The 17117-nt window shown below is 46.4% G+C and overlaps 1 protein-coding gene across 1 annotated transcript; it reads right to left on the reverse strand.

Moving 5' to 3' along the window:
- Positions 1-431: 431 nt before the first annotated feature.
- On the reverse strand, positions 432-15767 carry PIGO (phosphatidylinositol glycan anchor biosynthesis class O). The gene is made up of 11 exons (XM_089498105.1): positions 15736-15767; positions 13367-13857; positions 11423-11566; positions 9525-9648; positions 8984-9143; positions 8107-8280; positions 6139-7672; positions 4560-4763; positions 2952-3142; positions 2225-2295; positions 432-1733 (listed from the first exon to the last, which is right to left on the reverse strand). The coding sequence occupies exons 2-11, from the start codon at positions 13854-13856 to the stop codon at positions 1604-1606; spliced, it is 3222 nt and encodes a 1073-aa protein (XP_089354231.1). The 5' UTR covers position 13857; positions 15736-15767; the 3' UTR covers positions 432-1603.
- Positions 15768-17117: the final 1350 nt, after the last annotated feature.

The raw sequence follows: 17117 nt of genomic DNA on the forward strand, positions 1-17117 counted from the left end.
ATCCTGGGAGCCCTTGCCATATTAAGTCCTTCTTCATGCTCCCAAGGCAGCAAGAGAAACGAAGAGAAGAAAAAGACTGAAGTGGCAGTAGTGAGAAGCTGCATAGCAACAGCAAACACATCCCAATTGGTCTCCCTCTGAAGCCAGCTCCCTCTGTTGAACTGGCAGACCCTGAGCTAGGGAAGCCTGAGCTAAGGAGGACCCTTAGCCAGTGCTCTTGGGGTCCTCTGCCATAGCCACCACCAAGGAAGGGGGGAAAGGCAGGAGAGAGGAGAAGAAGGGAAGGCCAAGAAAACTCTCAAACTGCTTTCGGAGAAAGGAAAAAACCTTGCTGGCTCGAAGAGACACACCCTGCTAGGAGCATAGGCAGGAACAAGACTGAGGCCCAGGGGGCTAGATCCTCCCTATATAGGGGCCGGTCTTTTGTTTATTGTCCCTGCCTACAGGAGCAAATAGGAGGAGCTAAACCCAGAATTCAGGAGGTTAGGATCCTGTCTGCTGGGAAACCTGAAATTTCAAGTTTTCATTTCTAGAAGCCCAATCTAAAAATCTGCAACTCAATACCCAAAGAAATGCAACTCAGATTTCAGAACCAAAGTTGAGTTTTCTGCTAGCAATGAACTCCAGAAATGCTGAAATGCAGATTTCAAAATCTTAATTACATTTAGATGGAAAGAACCTTTAACCTGGGCCAAGGGTAGGAAATGTGTCTGCCGCCCAGTTCAACAGTGTTAAGAGTTGTGTGCCAGAGCCTCAGGCTGCATCTACACTGAAGAATGAATGTAGTTTGACACCTCTTTAACTGCCATGGATCAATGCTATGGAATTCTGCAGTGTGGCAACATCCTCAGTTCCATTAAGCCGTTTCTGTACCATCAATTTTAAGTAGAAATACAGACCTGCCAGGCTCTTCCAAAGGTGCCCACAGCTGACTGTTAAAAGACTGCAGGGGAGACTCGGTCCACTAAGAGCAGGCCAGTCATTGTCTTCTTCCGAGTGTCTGGAAACTCCACCAAGCCATCAGCTCAGTGTGTGTGACTGAGCCAACATCTGGTCTGCTGTTCCCAACCTTGGTTCTGGCCATGGCTTTTCCTTCCAGACACATTCAATACACACACACTCACAGAGCTGTTAAAACCTCCAGACTCACTAAGGAGAAAGGAATGGTTACAACATTCATCCAACAAGATGTACCTGCAGCCAATGACCAGATTCCCAGCAACACCATATTCCCACCCCTTTTGCCTAGGATTCTCCTAAGAATAAAAGGTTAACCACTGTATTTCTTTCCATGACTGGCAAACAAACCCAGAGGGCCATTTTACAGTGATTCAGGGGCATGTGAGGTCTGGAGAGCATAACCCCTTACAAAGCACCAGACCCTGCCTGACTGCAGGCTCATCCCTTCCCTTGTTCCCCTAGTCACTTCTACTCGCATGGAGGCACAGACACCTGCTCCAGGCAAGCCAGTAGTCCTAGAGAGAGGAAAATACAATCTTTTTTGGCCCAAGCAATGAGGGGCCGTTGCCAGCAGTCCTGTAATCCCCAATGCTTCTGGCAGCCCTGGTGACATTCTTTGTTAGGTGTGCCTCCTGCTCTGGTGCTACCTGGACTGAACAAGGATGACCTGCTTGAACCAAGTGCTGACTGCACAGTCCACCCGCATCACCAGGCCGATGCCCAGCAGGAGAAAGATGCTGCTCACCATAAAACCCACTGCTTCAAAGAGGAACCTGGAAGAAGATCAAAAGCACCTGGTGAGGACCAAACAAGCCAGAGGGCACAAGCAGGCTGCTGCTGGGGAGGGCGATTCTGAGGCAAAACGGGAAACTGGTCTGACTTAAATCAGCTCCCTAATCTATAAGGGATACTTAGTGAAGGGAATATCACAGCCCCATGGAAAGTGTATAGAAAGCCCGACCCTTATATCAGTGAAGACAAAAACTGAAAACATACAAAGAAATCCTATTATTATTAAACAACAACTATGAAATCCTCAGAGGTCACAGGCAAGTGTGAATAGCAATACTCCCAGTGATAAGTGGCTGGAATCACTGGGCTACCACTCTACAAGAGCTAGCCAAAGTAGCCCAAAGTGTGCAGAATCTTTGGCTCTCCCATCCTGTCCTGGCTCATACTTGGCACAGTCTTGGGACTTGCAACCCGACACCACCCCATTCCCATCTCTGTCAGGAAGCTGCTTTCAGCAACAGGCCATACTTACTTTGGGGCGAATACTTTCCACACCATAAGATGTCTTCTGAGGATAATGGCGGCCAAGACACAGGCCAGGAGCTGTTGGGAAAAGGAGGAGAAGAGACGGATGGTCCAAGGTCTGAATGAAAACTGCACCAGGCAATTCCAGAAAGGCACTTCACTGAATAGGGGTCAGCCAGGGCTGAATTTATCAGAGAAAAGGGGTGTCTCTCTTCCTCAATACTGGGATTGTCCCAGATGCCTGGCTTCCCTTTCATGTTATCTGGGGGCTGGGGGACTTTTGAGTGTCAAGTGGGACAAACCTTGGGATGTTTTAGACTACACTCACCCACCCCAAAGGCTCTCATTGATTTTTCTTCCCACATGCCTGGAGAAGAGATGGTTAAGAGATGAAACAATAGCCCTGTTTAAGTATTTGAAGGGGTGTCATATTGAGGATGGAGCAAGCTTGTTTTCTGCTGCTCCAGAGAACAGGACTCAGAACAATGGATGCAGGCTACAGGCAAAGAGATTCCACCTTAACATTAGGAGGAACTTCCTGAAGGTAAGTGCTGTTAGTGGGACACACTCCCTTGGAAAGTGGTGGAGTCTCTTTCTTTGGAAATCTTTAAACAGAGGCTGAATAGTCATCTGTCAAGGGTGTTTTGATTGTGAATTCCTGCATGGCAGAAAGGTGGTGGTGGTGGACTGGATGACCCTTGTGGTCTCTTCCAACTCTATGATTCCATGCATACCTGGACTCCCAGAACAAGCAGGTACTTGAGCCCCAGCTGCAACAGCGCTGCAGAAAACCTCTCCGGAGCTTCCCTGAGCCTCATCTCCATCATCTGCTCCTCTCTGGCAGGAACCTCTGCCTTTTGCTTCCGGCCCTTGGAGCTGGACATTTCACAAAGGAATGGCCAGAGCAGAAGCAAAGGACACCCAGCTGCCTCCAGGGGAAGAGAAAAAGGAGAGGGGAGAAAGGAGAGGAGTGTCATTGGGAGGGAACACTGGAGAATGCCAACAAGCATACACAATAGGCTTGAGAGCAAGAATGCCTGGGGAAAGCATCTCTCCAAACAGCCCCTGAACTGAAGATAAAGGTAGGCTCCCCTAGGACATCCCACAGGGAGATTTCTCCATAGCTGCTCCCTGGCTCTGGGACTCCTTTTCCAGAGAGCCTAGGCTGGCTCCCTTTTAGCTTTCCTTTCCTCTGCAGGTGAAAAGCTTTCTACTGCAGCTTTGAAAACTGATTAATTCTGAGGCAAAACTATCATGAAGTTTTCTTGGCAAGATTTGTTCAGATGAGGTTTGCCATTACCTTCCCTTGAGGTTGAGAGCATGTGACTTGCCCAAGGTCACCCAATGGGTTTCATGGCTGAGCTGGGAACTGAACCCTGGTCTCCAGAGTTGCAGTCCAACCTTCAATCTATTATGCCATGATGGTTCTAATATGCTGCCTTTCTCCTTAACTGGACCCAAGGCAGCTTAAAAAATGCTGTTTTCATACTGCCTTCAACTTTATGCAGCATTATCCTCCTTTCCAAAGAATTGTGTCACCTCACAATGTGTCCAAAGTATGAGCATCTCAGTTTAGTAATCTTGGCTCCCAGGAAGAGTTCAGTTTTGATTTGTTCTGGAACCCATTTAGTTGTCTTTTTGACAGGCCACAGAACTCTCCTCCAGCATCACATTTGAAATTAATTGAGTGGAGAAGGGGTACTGATAGTGGGTCATAGTGAGTTGATTGGATTAAATGGGTATGACTATAACTGAAATATGGGGTCAAAAGCAAACAGAAAGAAATCTGTATAGTAGAATGTAACAAAGGGCCCGAACAGACAGGCCAAAATAAAGCTGCTTCAGGTCATTTTGGGGGTATGCTGTTTAAATGACACACACATCCAGTCCTTGGGACTTGGAGTGTGGTTTTGGCATGGCTTCCAGCCTCTTAGGATGCATGAATCACTTAAATAGCATACCTCCAAAATGACCCAAAGCAGCTTTATTTTGGCCTTTCTGTTTGGGCCCTAAGGGAAGTCAAAAAAAGAATGGATATTGCAACTTAATAGGAATACTGTTGCTGCTTTGTTTTTATTTGTATTTTATGTTTAAAATAACTTCAACATTTATCTATATATATATATATATATATATATATATATACAGAGAGAGAGAGAGAGAGAGAGAGAGAGAGAGAGAAATGAATTTGATTCTCTTCCTGTTAGCTTTCTTCACTTACAGATAGTTGTTAAGAACAGGGTTTCTTGGAGGTCTCTCATTCTTGGAGGGGGCCTCATAACTCTAAGCCAACATCACAGCAAACAACAGCTTCCCCAGAGTGCATGTATGGGTGGACTCACCTGCAAAGAGGATGTGTGAGGCAAAGGTATTGGCCCCAACCAGGAGGGCAGGTAACAAGGTGGTGTTGTGCCCCTGGTGAAAGCCCACAAAAGCTGAATTCCAGTGGATGGCTGGGAAGACAGGCTGGTGGCCTGTGGCATAGAAGAACTGAGCAGCAGCAAGAGCCCAAGCCACAAGAGCATACCAGGGCACAGTGAAGGGATCTGTGGGGGAGAAGGAGGAGAGGGGAAAGCTCTAAGAAAGGAGCCACTGAAAACAGAACACACACACACACACATGCACAGAGGCACAACATTATCTCTTTCTCAGTGTATTCAGGAGAGGAAACTCAAGTAACAGGACTTCCAGAACAATGGCTGCAAAGGCAGCTGCTTCCTCTCCAGAGTCTACTGCAGGGTCCCCTCAAACTCAGGTCACACAGAGGGTTTTTCAGAGGGACATCTAACAACCTTAAGCCTTACCATCCCTCTGCTAGACCTGAGGCCAGCAGCACTGAAGTGTCCCTCTCTCTTTCACAGCACCAACTAAGTGCCAGATGCAAGCCAGAGTACTGAAGAAACACAGTCCCTGGCCAGGATTCCCTCAACACTTCGGCAAGTCACAGCTTCCTACTAATGCACAGAAAAGGCCATTTTGGCCTCTCAGCAGTCCTTGGGGAAGGAAACAGGGATGTGAATCCCCAGAAAAGAAAAACAAGAAAATTTCAGAGGGAAAAAATAGTTCCCTTTTTTACCAAGGGAAAAAAACCGGCGGAAATTGAGAAAAAATGGAATAGTTTATGAATGATTAATACGAGATTTAAGACAAGATGTTTATGTATTTCTGCCCCAAAATTATTTCTAAAATTTAAAAGACTTCTATTTTGGTACAATATCAGATCATTACACTCCCTTGTTTTGATTTCTTTTTCTCAGGCTGCATCTACACAGTAGCAATAATGCAGTTTGACACCACTTTAACTGCCAAGGGCCCATCCTACAGAATCCTAGGATTTGTAGTTTTATGAGGTACCATTACTCTTTGGCAGAGAAGGCTAAAGATCGTGTCTAACTACAAATACAGTGGTACCCCGGGATACGAATGTGCCGTCTTACGAAATTTCCGGGTTACGAAAAAAATCCATTGAAAAAAACATTTCCGGGTTACGAAGGTTATTTCGGGTTACGAAGAAAAATTTGGTGCTTTTCGGCGCGATTTCACACGGAATCGCGGCTTTCACTATTAGCGCCTATGGGCTTTTCGGCTAGCGAAAGTTTCCGGGTTACGAAAGCGGCGGCGGAACGAATTAATTTCGTAACCCGGGGTACCACTGTACCAGGTTTCCACAGGATGGTGCTACAGCACTTAAAGTGTTGTCAAAACATTATTTCTACAGTATTCCCCCCAATTTCTCCAAAAAATGTCTCAGAAACAAGAGGAACCCCAGTCTTTAACCAATTTAGCTTTGGTGCTTAAAACCCAACAGGAGACATCACCTGGCAAAAGGGGATGTCCAAGCAGAGGAGTGGGATGTACTGATATCCCAGCCCCAAAGTGGGTGTCAAACTGTCTCCCTGCCATATCTGTTTATTTACTCACCAGCCTGCAAGGAGGAAGAGGAAGAAGAGAGGGCCACAGCACAGGCATGCATCCAGAGCAGCGCAAAGGCCTCCGCAAAGAGGAGCAGGAAGACCAGGCTCAGCCGCTCGCTGTGCAGTGTCATGAGCAGGAAGCCTAGCAAGGCCATGGAGATGAGCAGGGCAGCTGAGTAGACACTGCCCAGACCATACGCCGCCACCGTGGGCCCACCGCCTGCCTTGGCTTCATCTAGGCGGCTCCTCAGGGACTCCTGCATCTGGCGGTAGAGCTGGGGGATCACATAGAGCAGTTCAGCCTGCGAGCTGGGAGACACGATGGGGGGTCCCGTCGCCCGGGGCGGATCCCGACTGTCCCTCACGGTGACGGTAACAGGGTCCCAGAGGAGAAGGAACAGCCCTGCTGCCACCAGGGTGAAAATCCCTTGGGGAAAGGCCACCAGGGCAAGCTGCACCCAGGCACGGAGTTTGAGCAGGGCCTCCTCCGCCCCTGAGGTGATGGCCCAGTAGCCGCCAATGCAGAGGGCCAGCAGGGGGAAGCCCCAGCGCACAAAAAGCACAGGGCCATTGGGGTGGTTGAGGTTGCCGTAGTGGCGCAGCCAGCAGCGTACACTGCCAGCCAGGGCGCCCAACGAGACCAGGCAGAGGATGTAGGAGAGGTTCTTGGTTTGAGGGTCCTTTAGGCTGGCTAGTGGAGCCAGCAGCAAGGAGGAGCGGCAGGAGGGGGTCTCCTCGCGGCACTGCTGAAAAAGCCCCGAAAGGCGCACACAGGCCAGGATGAGAGCCAGCAGCCCCAGCAGCCGCCAGGATGACAGGGAGCCCTCCAGCAGCCGGCCCCTCCAGTGGAGCCTCAACACTAGCACCAGTACCAGGGAAACAAGCAGGAAGGGCGCCACCTGCGCCTCGGCCATTACAAAGCTGTCGGAGAGCATGGCACCACAGCGGAGTGCCAGGATGCCCAAGGGGAAGGCAGGAACCAGCCCAGCTTGCAGTCTCGACTTCAGGCTGGAACCCCCAAATGGGAGACGGGCGTTGGCAGTATTTGAACTTCTGGCCCGCCTGGCCCAGCAATGCCAGAAGAAGCCCATCTGGGAGGCTGCTGCCACCCAGGAGGACAATAGCACCAGGTCTGTTGTGGTCCAGCCAGAGAGATGAGTCAGTCCCAGTATGGCTGCCCCTACTGCCCCCCACAGCAAGGGGTACCAAAGGAGGTGGCGGTAGGAGAAGTTCAGACTGGCAGCCATCCGGGAGGCCACATAGCAGAGCAGGCAGGAGGAAGTCAAGAGGGCACAGCCAGCCACCATGCGCACTGGGTGGAAGCGGGCCCAGGACTCAGCACAGATAGCTCGGGCTTCCTGGAGATAGCGCCTGAACTGGCTCCGGAGCTGCTCCAGCTGAGGCAGCCCTGGAGACCCAACCTGAGCCAAGACTCGTTCATGTTCCTCTGAGGTGGCAGCAAACAGGTCTTGGAGTCGTTGCAGCTTCTGAGATGAGATATCCTGGGCAGCCAGCGCATAGGAGCGCAGGAAGCGGTCAACCTGAAAAAAAGAAAGGAAGGAAGGATCAAGAACAGCCCAGGAACCCTCCTTGGAACAGGTGCTAACTAAAGGATGTTCCACCCATCACTCAGGGCAAAATGCCACTGTGCAAAGGACAAAGAGGAAGAGGGAGCCTAGCCTCAAAAGAGCAGCCTGGTGGGAAAAGCTTTGCTACCACGCCCTGCTCTGAATAGTTCCCACAACAGAGATTCAAAAAGCTGGAAGGGGCCAGAAGGGCTATCTGTTCCAACCCCCTTCAACCATGCAGGAATACACAACTATAGCTCTCAAAAAGACACCCATCCAGCCTCTGTTTAAAGACCTCCAGTCCAGCAGCTTCCAATGACCAATTCACTGTTCAGAAGACCAAATGCTGAGCACCAGCGCTGCTTCTGGCGACCAATGGCCATGGGAGAAACAGGAGCTGCCCTCACCTGCCTCGCATTGACACTATAGGCTTCTAGCTGGGCAAGGACCGAGGAAGTGGCATCACCCTCGATGGCAAAGAGGTCATCCATCACTTCCCCAATGTTGCTGTAAGGTACTGGGATGCCCAAGAGGAGGGCCAGGGTGGGAACGAGGTTCACCTGCGAGACTGTCTGTGGCTCCTGAATGAAAGAAGGAAAGGAGGAAGGAGGCAGAAAGGGGAACAAGGTGAAGGGAGGTGACAAAGCAGCCCTTTCAGGCCAGGTGGATTAGCCATATGTTGGGAGGAGATACAACCACATACATCCCAAGAATACTCCAATGTCACTGTTCTGTCTTCAGCCAACACCTTCACATAATCAAAGCTTCCACTCTCTTCCAGAACTAAATTGCTAGGAGGCGGCAAAATTATAGACCCACTTGCCTACCTCCAATCTAATTGCCCAAGAAAGCAAATCTGGGGAGGAGAGTTGAGGGCAATTTTCCCGCAATTGCTCCCCACACCACAGGCAGCATGGGGTGCCTTAGCCCAGGGGGAGGCACAGGCTGAGTTGGTATGGCTGATGCTGCATTTGGCAGATGGGGGTGCTGATGCAGTTTTTAAGCCAAATCATATCAAAATTTTCAATGGGGACCTCAAGGACCACAGAAATGCACTCTGGGGCTACACGTGTCCCACTGATTGTATTTTCCCCATTCCTGCTCACAAGCATCTCCCACTGCCCTAGATGGAAATCTGAGCTGTTGAGTTGCAGATTCTGTGGCTGGGAATTCACATCCCCTTCAAAGGTCATCCCTGGCCCAGAAATGAAATCTTCTCTTGAGCAATGCAACTCACTTGTGCTTCATGCACACACCCTCTCTCCAGCCCTCCCTGTTGCTCACCTGAGGTGGGGGGCTCCAAAACAAGGTTGCTTTGCTGTACACAAAGAGAGCGGCGTTGACCTCCTCTTCGGTGTCTCCACCGTGGTCCCCAGTCCCCGTCATGCCATGATCCCCTGCCACCAGGAGCAGCGTGTCATTTGCCAGGTGGTCAACCAGCAACCTATCCATCAACACCATGGGACATAAGCAGTCTCCCTAGACCCAGTAGCAGGCAACAACCACACAGGGGTATGTGCTGACCATCACTATTGCACAGCTATTTTACAAGGGGCCATCCTTTGAGTTCAGTGACTCAAACCGGGTACTTTTTGGCTTTACTCTGAACTTTACCACTATGGAGAGCAACCGTGGAGTGACAGGTGCAAATTTGAGTCTAGGGAAACAAGATAATGGACTATGACACCCCAGCCCTGTCTATCCATCCCCTATGGACAAAGGCCTGGTGCTTGTCAAAATGATTCCATGGTGGCCACCCAGTTCTATGGAGCAAAGCCCAGGGTCAGCAGGTGGGTGGGCAGAGTGCGGGGGCAGGGGTCCTCACCTGAGCATTTCATCCATCTGAGAGAGCTTCTTGGCCATTTCAGGGTGATCTGGCCCATGCTTATGACCACAATGATCCACACCCAAGAAGTGAGCAATCAGCAGGTCCCACTTGCTGACATCCACTGCTCCACAAAAAAGAGCCAAGAGAGAGAGAGAGAGAGAGAGCAGGTGAGAACAGAGAAACAAGTTGGGCACCTGTCTGGAAATGGGACAATGGACTTGTCCTCCATGGTGCTGGAACCTGGTCTTCCCTGGAGCAGAGACTGGTGGCCATCCCTGTGGTGAACAGACCCACAAACCAGCCAATCACCAGCCAGAGGCTATAAGCCAATCAGGTGCTGGCTGGGGGATTTTGAAGGTTCCATGTGGCAGTTGGTTGTGGCAGTTGGGATTTGACAGTTGGGGAACAGTTAAGTCCGAGTGAGGACAGAGTTCTGAGAGGTCCAGAAGGAACAGTCAGTTTGGGTTTGGTTTGAGACCAAGAAGGGTCTGTTATGTCCAGTGAGGAACAGTGATATAGTTAGTCTGAAATTGAGAGAATCGAGAGATAACTGAAGTCTGGAGGAGGGTTTCAGTTATTTATTATCCTGCGGGATACAATAGCTTTGATGGCTGAGTTAGTCATAAGAGTTGCCCAGAGAGGGACAGTGAAGTCCTGGGGTGGTTAAAGAATATATGTGAAAGTGAAGGGTATCAGTAACAAGGAAAAAGATATGGTTGGAAACAGTTGGTTCCTAAGAAATCTAAGCCACTACTAAGTCTGAGAATAAAAGAGTGCAAATATAACTAAGTAACACAAGGAAAAACGATAATAACAACTTCATATCATTGATACTTTATACAATTCTATTTTTAAATAAACCTTTGTTATTGTTTTAAGAAACACGTGACCTGAGTTTTGAAACACAAAACACGCTACTGAACACTAAGAGTTTAGAGTATTCGCATCACATAAATTGGTGGCAGCAGTGGGATTTATGGAAACCTCATAGGCCTGCCATCTAGAGAAAGGAATAAGGTGAGGGAGTGTTTTCTTCACAATCTCAAGCAACACTGCTTAGCCACCCCCCTCAAAACAAGCCCACACCAAGCCATTCCAGAATCAGAATCCCAGAGAAGGACTTCTCTCCTGTTCTGAAACTTTGGGAACAATATAATTCCACTGAAATCATTCTAGAACATTTCCAGCATCAGACGTTTCCACTGTTAATTTTCTAACAGTTTGGTAAATCTTCTCCTTTTTGTCACTGTATTAACAACGAATAACAACAATGTTTAAGCTCATTTTAAAGTGGGATTTTGGCTTCTTTTTATCTATATGTTTTAATTACATTCCCAATTCAGAGGAAAGTGGAAAGATATAAATAAATTAATTAATTGAAATAACACTTATAAAGAAAACAACAGAGAAAGATAGTTTTTTGTGGGTTTTTCGGGCTACATGGCCATGTTCTAGAAGAGTTTATTCCTGAAGTTTCACCAGCATCTGTGGCATCACCTTCAGGAATAACATAGCCCAAAACCCACAAAAAACTATGGATGCTGGCCATGAGAGCCTTTGACTTTACAACAGAGAAAGTTTTTAAAAACCTTTTGAAACCTTTCTAACTTGAATGTGGGAGCTGTAGCCCAGCAGATCTGGAGGAACTCGGGTGAGAGAAGGCAGGGCAATGCTCTCCTTCAAGGTTATGTGCAGGGAAGTCACTGACCTTCCATCTTGTTCTAGAAGAGGCAGAGAGCAGGATGTGCCCAGCATGCTTCTGTCCTGCTGCCTGCCCCTCTGAGAGCAGCAACACAGCCCTGCCTGTTGGGCTGGGGTTTTCTTCCAGCAGCCTTGCATAGAGAGGAAGCCAAGGTCAAGCCCTGCCCACCCCGCCAGGTAGGACAACAGCTCACCTGTCTGGTACAAATGCTGCAAGATCCCATCGTCGACAGTGTGCAGGTCTTTCACATTGAATGAAGGGAAAAAGTACGAGCGGAAAAAGGCTTGGGGGAAGAGACCATCCCAAGTGTCATCCCCCATGAAGACCACCCTTTTCCCTGCAAAGTGGTGAGAAATGGGAGAGACATGTTCAAAGAAAGGTATTAGAAGCAGAGTGACAAACAGATCACAACTTTAGGGAGCCCACACTGACACATGAAGCCAGTCACTCCCAGTTCTCAGGAATCCTTGTTTCTGTTTATCCATCTTTATTTTTTCTCCCAGGTTCACATAAAACATTGAATGGTCTATGTGTCTTTTTTCCCTCTCTTCACACTCACTCTACAGGGTCTCTTTCTCTCAGATGCAAGCCACAGCCTCACACAATTGCAGCACATCAGCCTCAGTGCCAGCTTGTTGAACGGATGGCATCACAAAATGCATCTGATTAAGCATGCTGCGGGATCAGAAGCTTTGCACAGCTGTTTTAAGAAGGAGAAGACAATCTGAGAAAACTCATGATGTGGTGGTACAGCCCTACCACCTGTCAAAGACCCCACTCCCACCCAACTCCACACAGAAGGGCACCCCAGTTGTGTGCCATATGGTTAACAAATTCATCCCCCTTCTATTTCTCTCAGGAGATTTGAGCGCACCGTTCAGTCCACCAAGGTGCACTCTAGCTTTCAGTGTGTTCCAGCCCCAAACAAGCCTCTCCTGGATCGGCCTCCAACATCAAACCTCCTGAGGTCAAAGTAGCTGGAGCAGCCTTGCAAATGAACACACCAAAAATAATTCCCTGGATTCCTCTCTTTTTACTGCTCCATCCTTCCACATTCATGTGTGGCAGTCTCTGAGCACTAACCTGTTAGCCAAAATCACAACAAGACATGGGAGGCTTTGTATAGTTTTCTGGCCTAGCAACTAAGGGTGTATCTTCACTGTAAGAATAATGCAGTTTGACACCACCTTAACTACCATGATTCCATCCTACAGAATCCTGGGATTTGTAGTTTTGTGAGGCACCAGCACTCTTTGGCAGAGAATGCTAAAGACATTGTAAAACTACAAATCCCAGGATTCCACAGCATGGAGCTTCAGCACTTAAAATGATGTCAAACACCATTATTTCTACAGTGTAAATGACACCCTAAGAGACCATTTTCTCTCACTACACTGAGTAAGTAAAGGAGCTGCTGACAAGCCTGGAAAACAGGTTTCACATTCTAATGCCTCATCCAGAAAACAGGATGATCAGACCACCAGAAGCAGATCCCACTGTATTGCCCAGACAACAGTGGACACTATAGACCTACTTTTCACTGACCACAAGGGAATGAAGTCCCCTTCCAAATAAATCTGGCAATAAGGTACTTCCCAGGTTAAAGAATAGTCAATCTGTCCTATTTTTACTTTCTGTGTTGTGCTCAAAAGGAAGCAGTATAGGGTGAAACTCTGGCAATTATGGGGCCCTACTTTCTTCCCATGTAGATCACGGAGCCTGCAAAGACTACCCAAAGTAACCAAAGAAAGACAAAAACAAAGGATGCTCGAAGTCCGGTCCTGGTTTTGGAAATAGGCATTTACCATACATAGTACAACTTATTTAAGAGGTGAATTACCCTGCCAAGAGATCTCCTGGACATGCATTCACTTTTGGTTTTTGGCCAGGAAAAGAGGAATCGGGGGGGGGGGGGGGGTTGACCAGGAATAGATTGGGGTCAAGAGATGCAGGAATGGTCTTGGGAAATTGCAGTATGCCTCTGGTACAAAATGCAGGTCTAGTCCTGAAAGTGTCCATTTTGTCATAAGTGGGGCAAACTAAAAGCTAAGCGAAGCAGAAGATTTGGCTTAACCTCAATAGCTTTCTTCCTAATGAACAGGCAAAAGAATACCACCCTCTTCCTTGAGACACCCACCATTCTGTGCCAGCTGCCAAATTAAGTTGTCCTCCTGGATGGCATAAGAAGCGAAGTTGCTGCCTGCATCTATAAAAGTGGGCAGGGAACCAGTGGTGAGGCCCTTGATGCGCTGCATGGTTGTGGTGGGTGGGTCGGCCCGAAAGCGGTACAGGCGGGCATTGCGGGGCTGCTGGCTGGCCAGCTGGTGAAGAAACTTCAGCTTGTTCTCGTAAGGCCGTGGCTCCTGCCGGGAAGGATCATACTGGGCAAACTCAAACTTCAGGGCATCAATGATGATGAGCACAGCCTTGGAGAAGCGTGACGGCAGCCAGCAGGAACCAAGCGGCACCCTGGTCCCCCGCAGGGAAGCAGCCATTGCATCTGAGCAGGAGCTGTGGTTCGCCAGCTCCACGCGCATAAGGAGGAAGCCGCTGGTGAAGAGCCCAATGGCTGAGAAGAAGAGGAAGCAGGTCCAGGCGAGGAAGAGCAGCACCGGCGCTCTCTGCATCCTGAGAGGAAGAGGGTTAGCTGCTTTATCGTTCTGATAGTTGTATTTTACAGGGATACACTGTCTAATGGAATGCTTTCAAAAAGCAATCAAGACGTATCTCATTTAACAATGGTTTAATATTTAATTGTATTTTATTGTGGATGGGTGGGTTTGGGAGGGTTGGGATATAATGATGATAACTGTTTTACTGTATTTTTAAGGGTGTTTCATTATTGTTAACCGCCTCAATCTTCCTGGAAGAGGGATACAAATTAATATTATTATTATTATTATTTATTAACTACTAATAACTATCTGAAAAACTATCTGTAATCTGCTCTGAGAGCCTTTGGGGCTGAAGAACAAGGTATAAATACTGCAAATCAATAAATACTTAATGTACATAGTATTTATAGCTTATAGCTTTTACAATGTGTGCCATTGGTAGGTTAAATGTTGCTTTAGATTATTATTTTTTAACTCTGTATGTTTTAAATTTTATATTTGTAACATATATATATATATATATTACGATTTCAATTGTACGATTTCAATTGTTGTTTTGATGTGTTTTATATTTGTTCTTAGCTCCTCGGGTCTCACTTTGGGAGAAAGGCGGGATAAAAATAAAATAAATTTTTATTTTTATTTGTTTGTTATGTTTTATTATTTAATGTGAATATGTATTAATATATATTTTGTTAAAATTATTTTAGCAGAACGTACGCTAAAATATTTTTATTTTTAACTGATTGTATTTATGGCGCTGTGTAAATTTACAGCGCTCTATAAATAAAGCTTAATAAATAATAATAAGATATAAATAAACATTAACAATAATAAATTGATATTATTATTAACATCAAGGCTTAATAAATTATAATAAAATAATATATAAATAAACATGTACAATAATAAATTAATATTATTAATAATATTTAATATACCTTAATAAATAAATAATATATATAAATATTAACAATAAATTAATAATAATAATAATAATAAAGTTAATAAATAATAACAATAATAACAAAATATATAAATAAATATCAATAAAATATTGTGGCATAATAACTTTAGTACTTATTATTATTATTATGTTTGTAAAACCATCCTGAAAAGAATAATATTAATACTTAATAACATAATAGGAACAGGAGAGGTATTTATAATTCCTTGGATATGGATATAGCTTTGAAGATAAGAATTAACAAAACCATGAAAATCACAAGAAGCTTTAAATTCTTTTTAGCATTTATTGTACGACGTTTAAGTGTTTATATATATATATATATATATATGTTGATAATGTTATTTTGTGAGTTTTGCATTTTAAGTGTTTTATGTTTGTGTTTTTTTAACTTTTTTGTGAACAAAACTTTATTAAAAATTTAAGAAAAATAAACAAACATCAATAATAATAAATTAAAAATAGTAACAATAATTAATAAAACTTTATATAATCATAAATAATATATCTAAATAAAAATTAGCAATAGTAAATTAATAATAATATTAGGAATAATTTTAAAAGTTTAATAAATAATAGCAATAATAAAAATAAGCATTAATAATAATAAATTAGCAATATTAATAATATAATATAGAGCTTAATCAATAATAAATATATATAAATAAACATTAGTAATAATAAATTAATAACACTATTAATAATAAATTTAAAAGCCTAATAAATAATAATATAAATAAGCACAAATAATACATTAACAATATTAATAATAATAATAATAATTTTAACAGCTTAATAAATAACAATAATGATAATAATAATAAACATTGATAACAGTAATGATAACGATAGGCCCCATTTCGTGGCCCCTGGGGGCCCAGGCCAGGCCCCTCCCCGCAGTGACCTTCCCAGGCTCTCCTTTACCTGGAAGACACCGACCCGCGTCCCTCCGGCCCCACTTCCGGGAAAGGTGAGCGGAAGCGGAAGTGCAGGCGAGTCACCAGCGAGGCGCAGGGGCTAGAGCGGCTCCCGGAGGCTGCGCTGGCGGAGGCGGCCGCCAGGGGGAGCGCAAGAGCAGTGCTTATTCTGCTGCTGCTGCTGCTGCCTCCGAAGAAGTGGGTTTGTTGTTGGTTGTTGTTGTTTTAATCTCCTGTCCGCTCCTAAGGCTGCATCCGCACTGCAGGGATAGCCCGGTTTGACGCCGCTTTAACAGCCACAGCTCCATGCAGGGGGATTCTGGGGGTTGTAGTGTAGCCAGTCTCCCAAAGATCCTCCATTCAGGGCGACCAGACATATCCTCCTTTTCCCAGGACATGTCCTGCATTCCCACCTTCTTCCCAAGAGGCGTTCCCAAACGTCCTCTATTCAGGTTGCACAGACGTCTTCCTTTCCCAGGACATATCCTACATCCCCCAGGAAGCATTCCCAAAGGTCCTCCATTCAGGGTGACCAGATGTCCTCCTTTCCCAGGACATGTCCTACATCCCCCAGGAAGCATTCCCAAAGGCCCTCTATTCAGGTTGCACAGACGTCTTCCTTTCCCAGGACATGTCCTACATCCCCCAGGAAGCATTCCCAAGGGCCCTCCATTCAGGGTGACCAGATGCCCTCCTTTCCCAGGACATGTCCTACATCCCCCAGTAAGCATTCCCAAAGGCCCTCTATTCAGGTTGCACAGACGTCTTCCTTTCCCAGGACATGTCCTACATCCCCCAGGAAGCATTCCCAAAGGCCCTCCATTCAGGGTGACCAGATGTCCTCCTTTCCCAGGACATGTCCTACATCCCCCAGGAAGCATTCCCAAAGGCCCTCCATTCAGGGTGACCAGATGTCCTCCTTTCCCAGGACATGTCCTACATCCCCCAGGAAGCATTCCCAAAGGCCCTCCATTCAGGGTGACCAGATGCCCTCCTTTCCCAGGACATGTCCTACATCCCCCAGGAAGCATTCCCAAAGGCCCTCCATTCAGGGTGAGCAGATGTCCTCCTTTCCCAGGACAAGCCCTACACTCCCATCTACTGCCCAGGAGGCATTCCCAAAGGTCCTCCTTTTCTTGTCCTCGCTGCAAATAGGAGGATAGGCTGGAACCCTCAAAAGTCTTTTTCATTCAGGACCATCCGCAGGCAAGACTCACACCCAGAGCTCAGGACATGTTTGTTTCTTGGAGGGGGAAAGACGGCAGATCCGGTGGGCAATGGCCCTTGATTTCAGCACAATAGGCAAATTAGGTCTATTTAAACATAGTATAATTTGAACATAGATTCAGCCAAGAGTGTGTGGCTAGCAACCATATCCAGGGGTAGCCA

This window comes from Sceloporus occidentalis, unplaced genomic scaffold (genome assembly GCF_023333645.1).
Source record: "Sceloporus occidentalis isolate IW3139 unplaced genomic scaffold, rSceOcc1.0.p SCAF_1, whole genome shotgun sequence".
Lineage (NCBI taxonomy): Eukaryota > Metazoa > Chordata > Lepidosauria > Squamata > Phrynosomatidae > Sceloporus > Sceloporus occidentalis.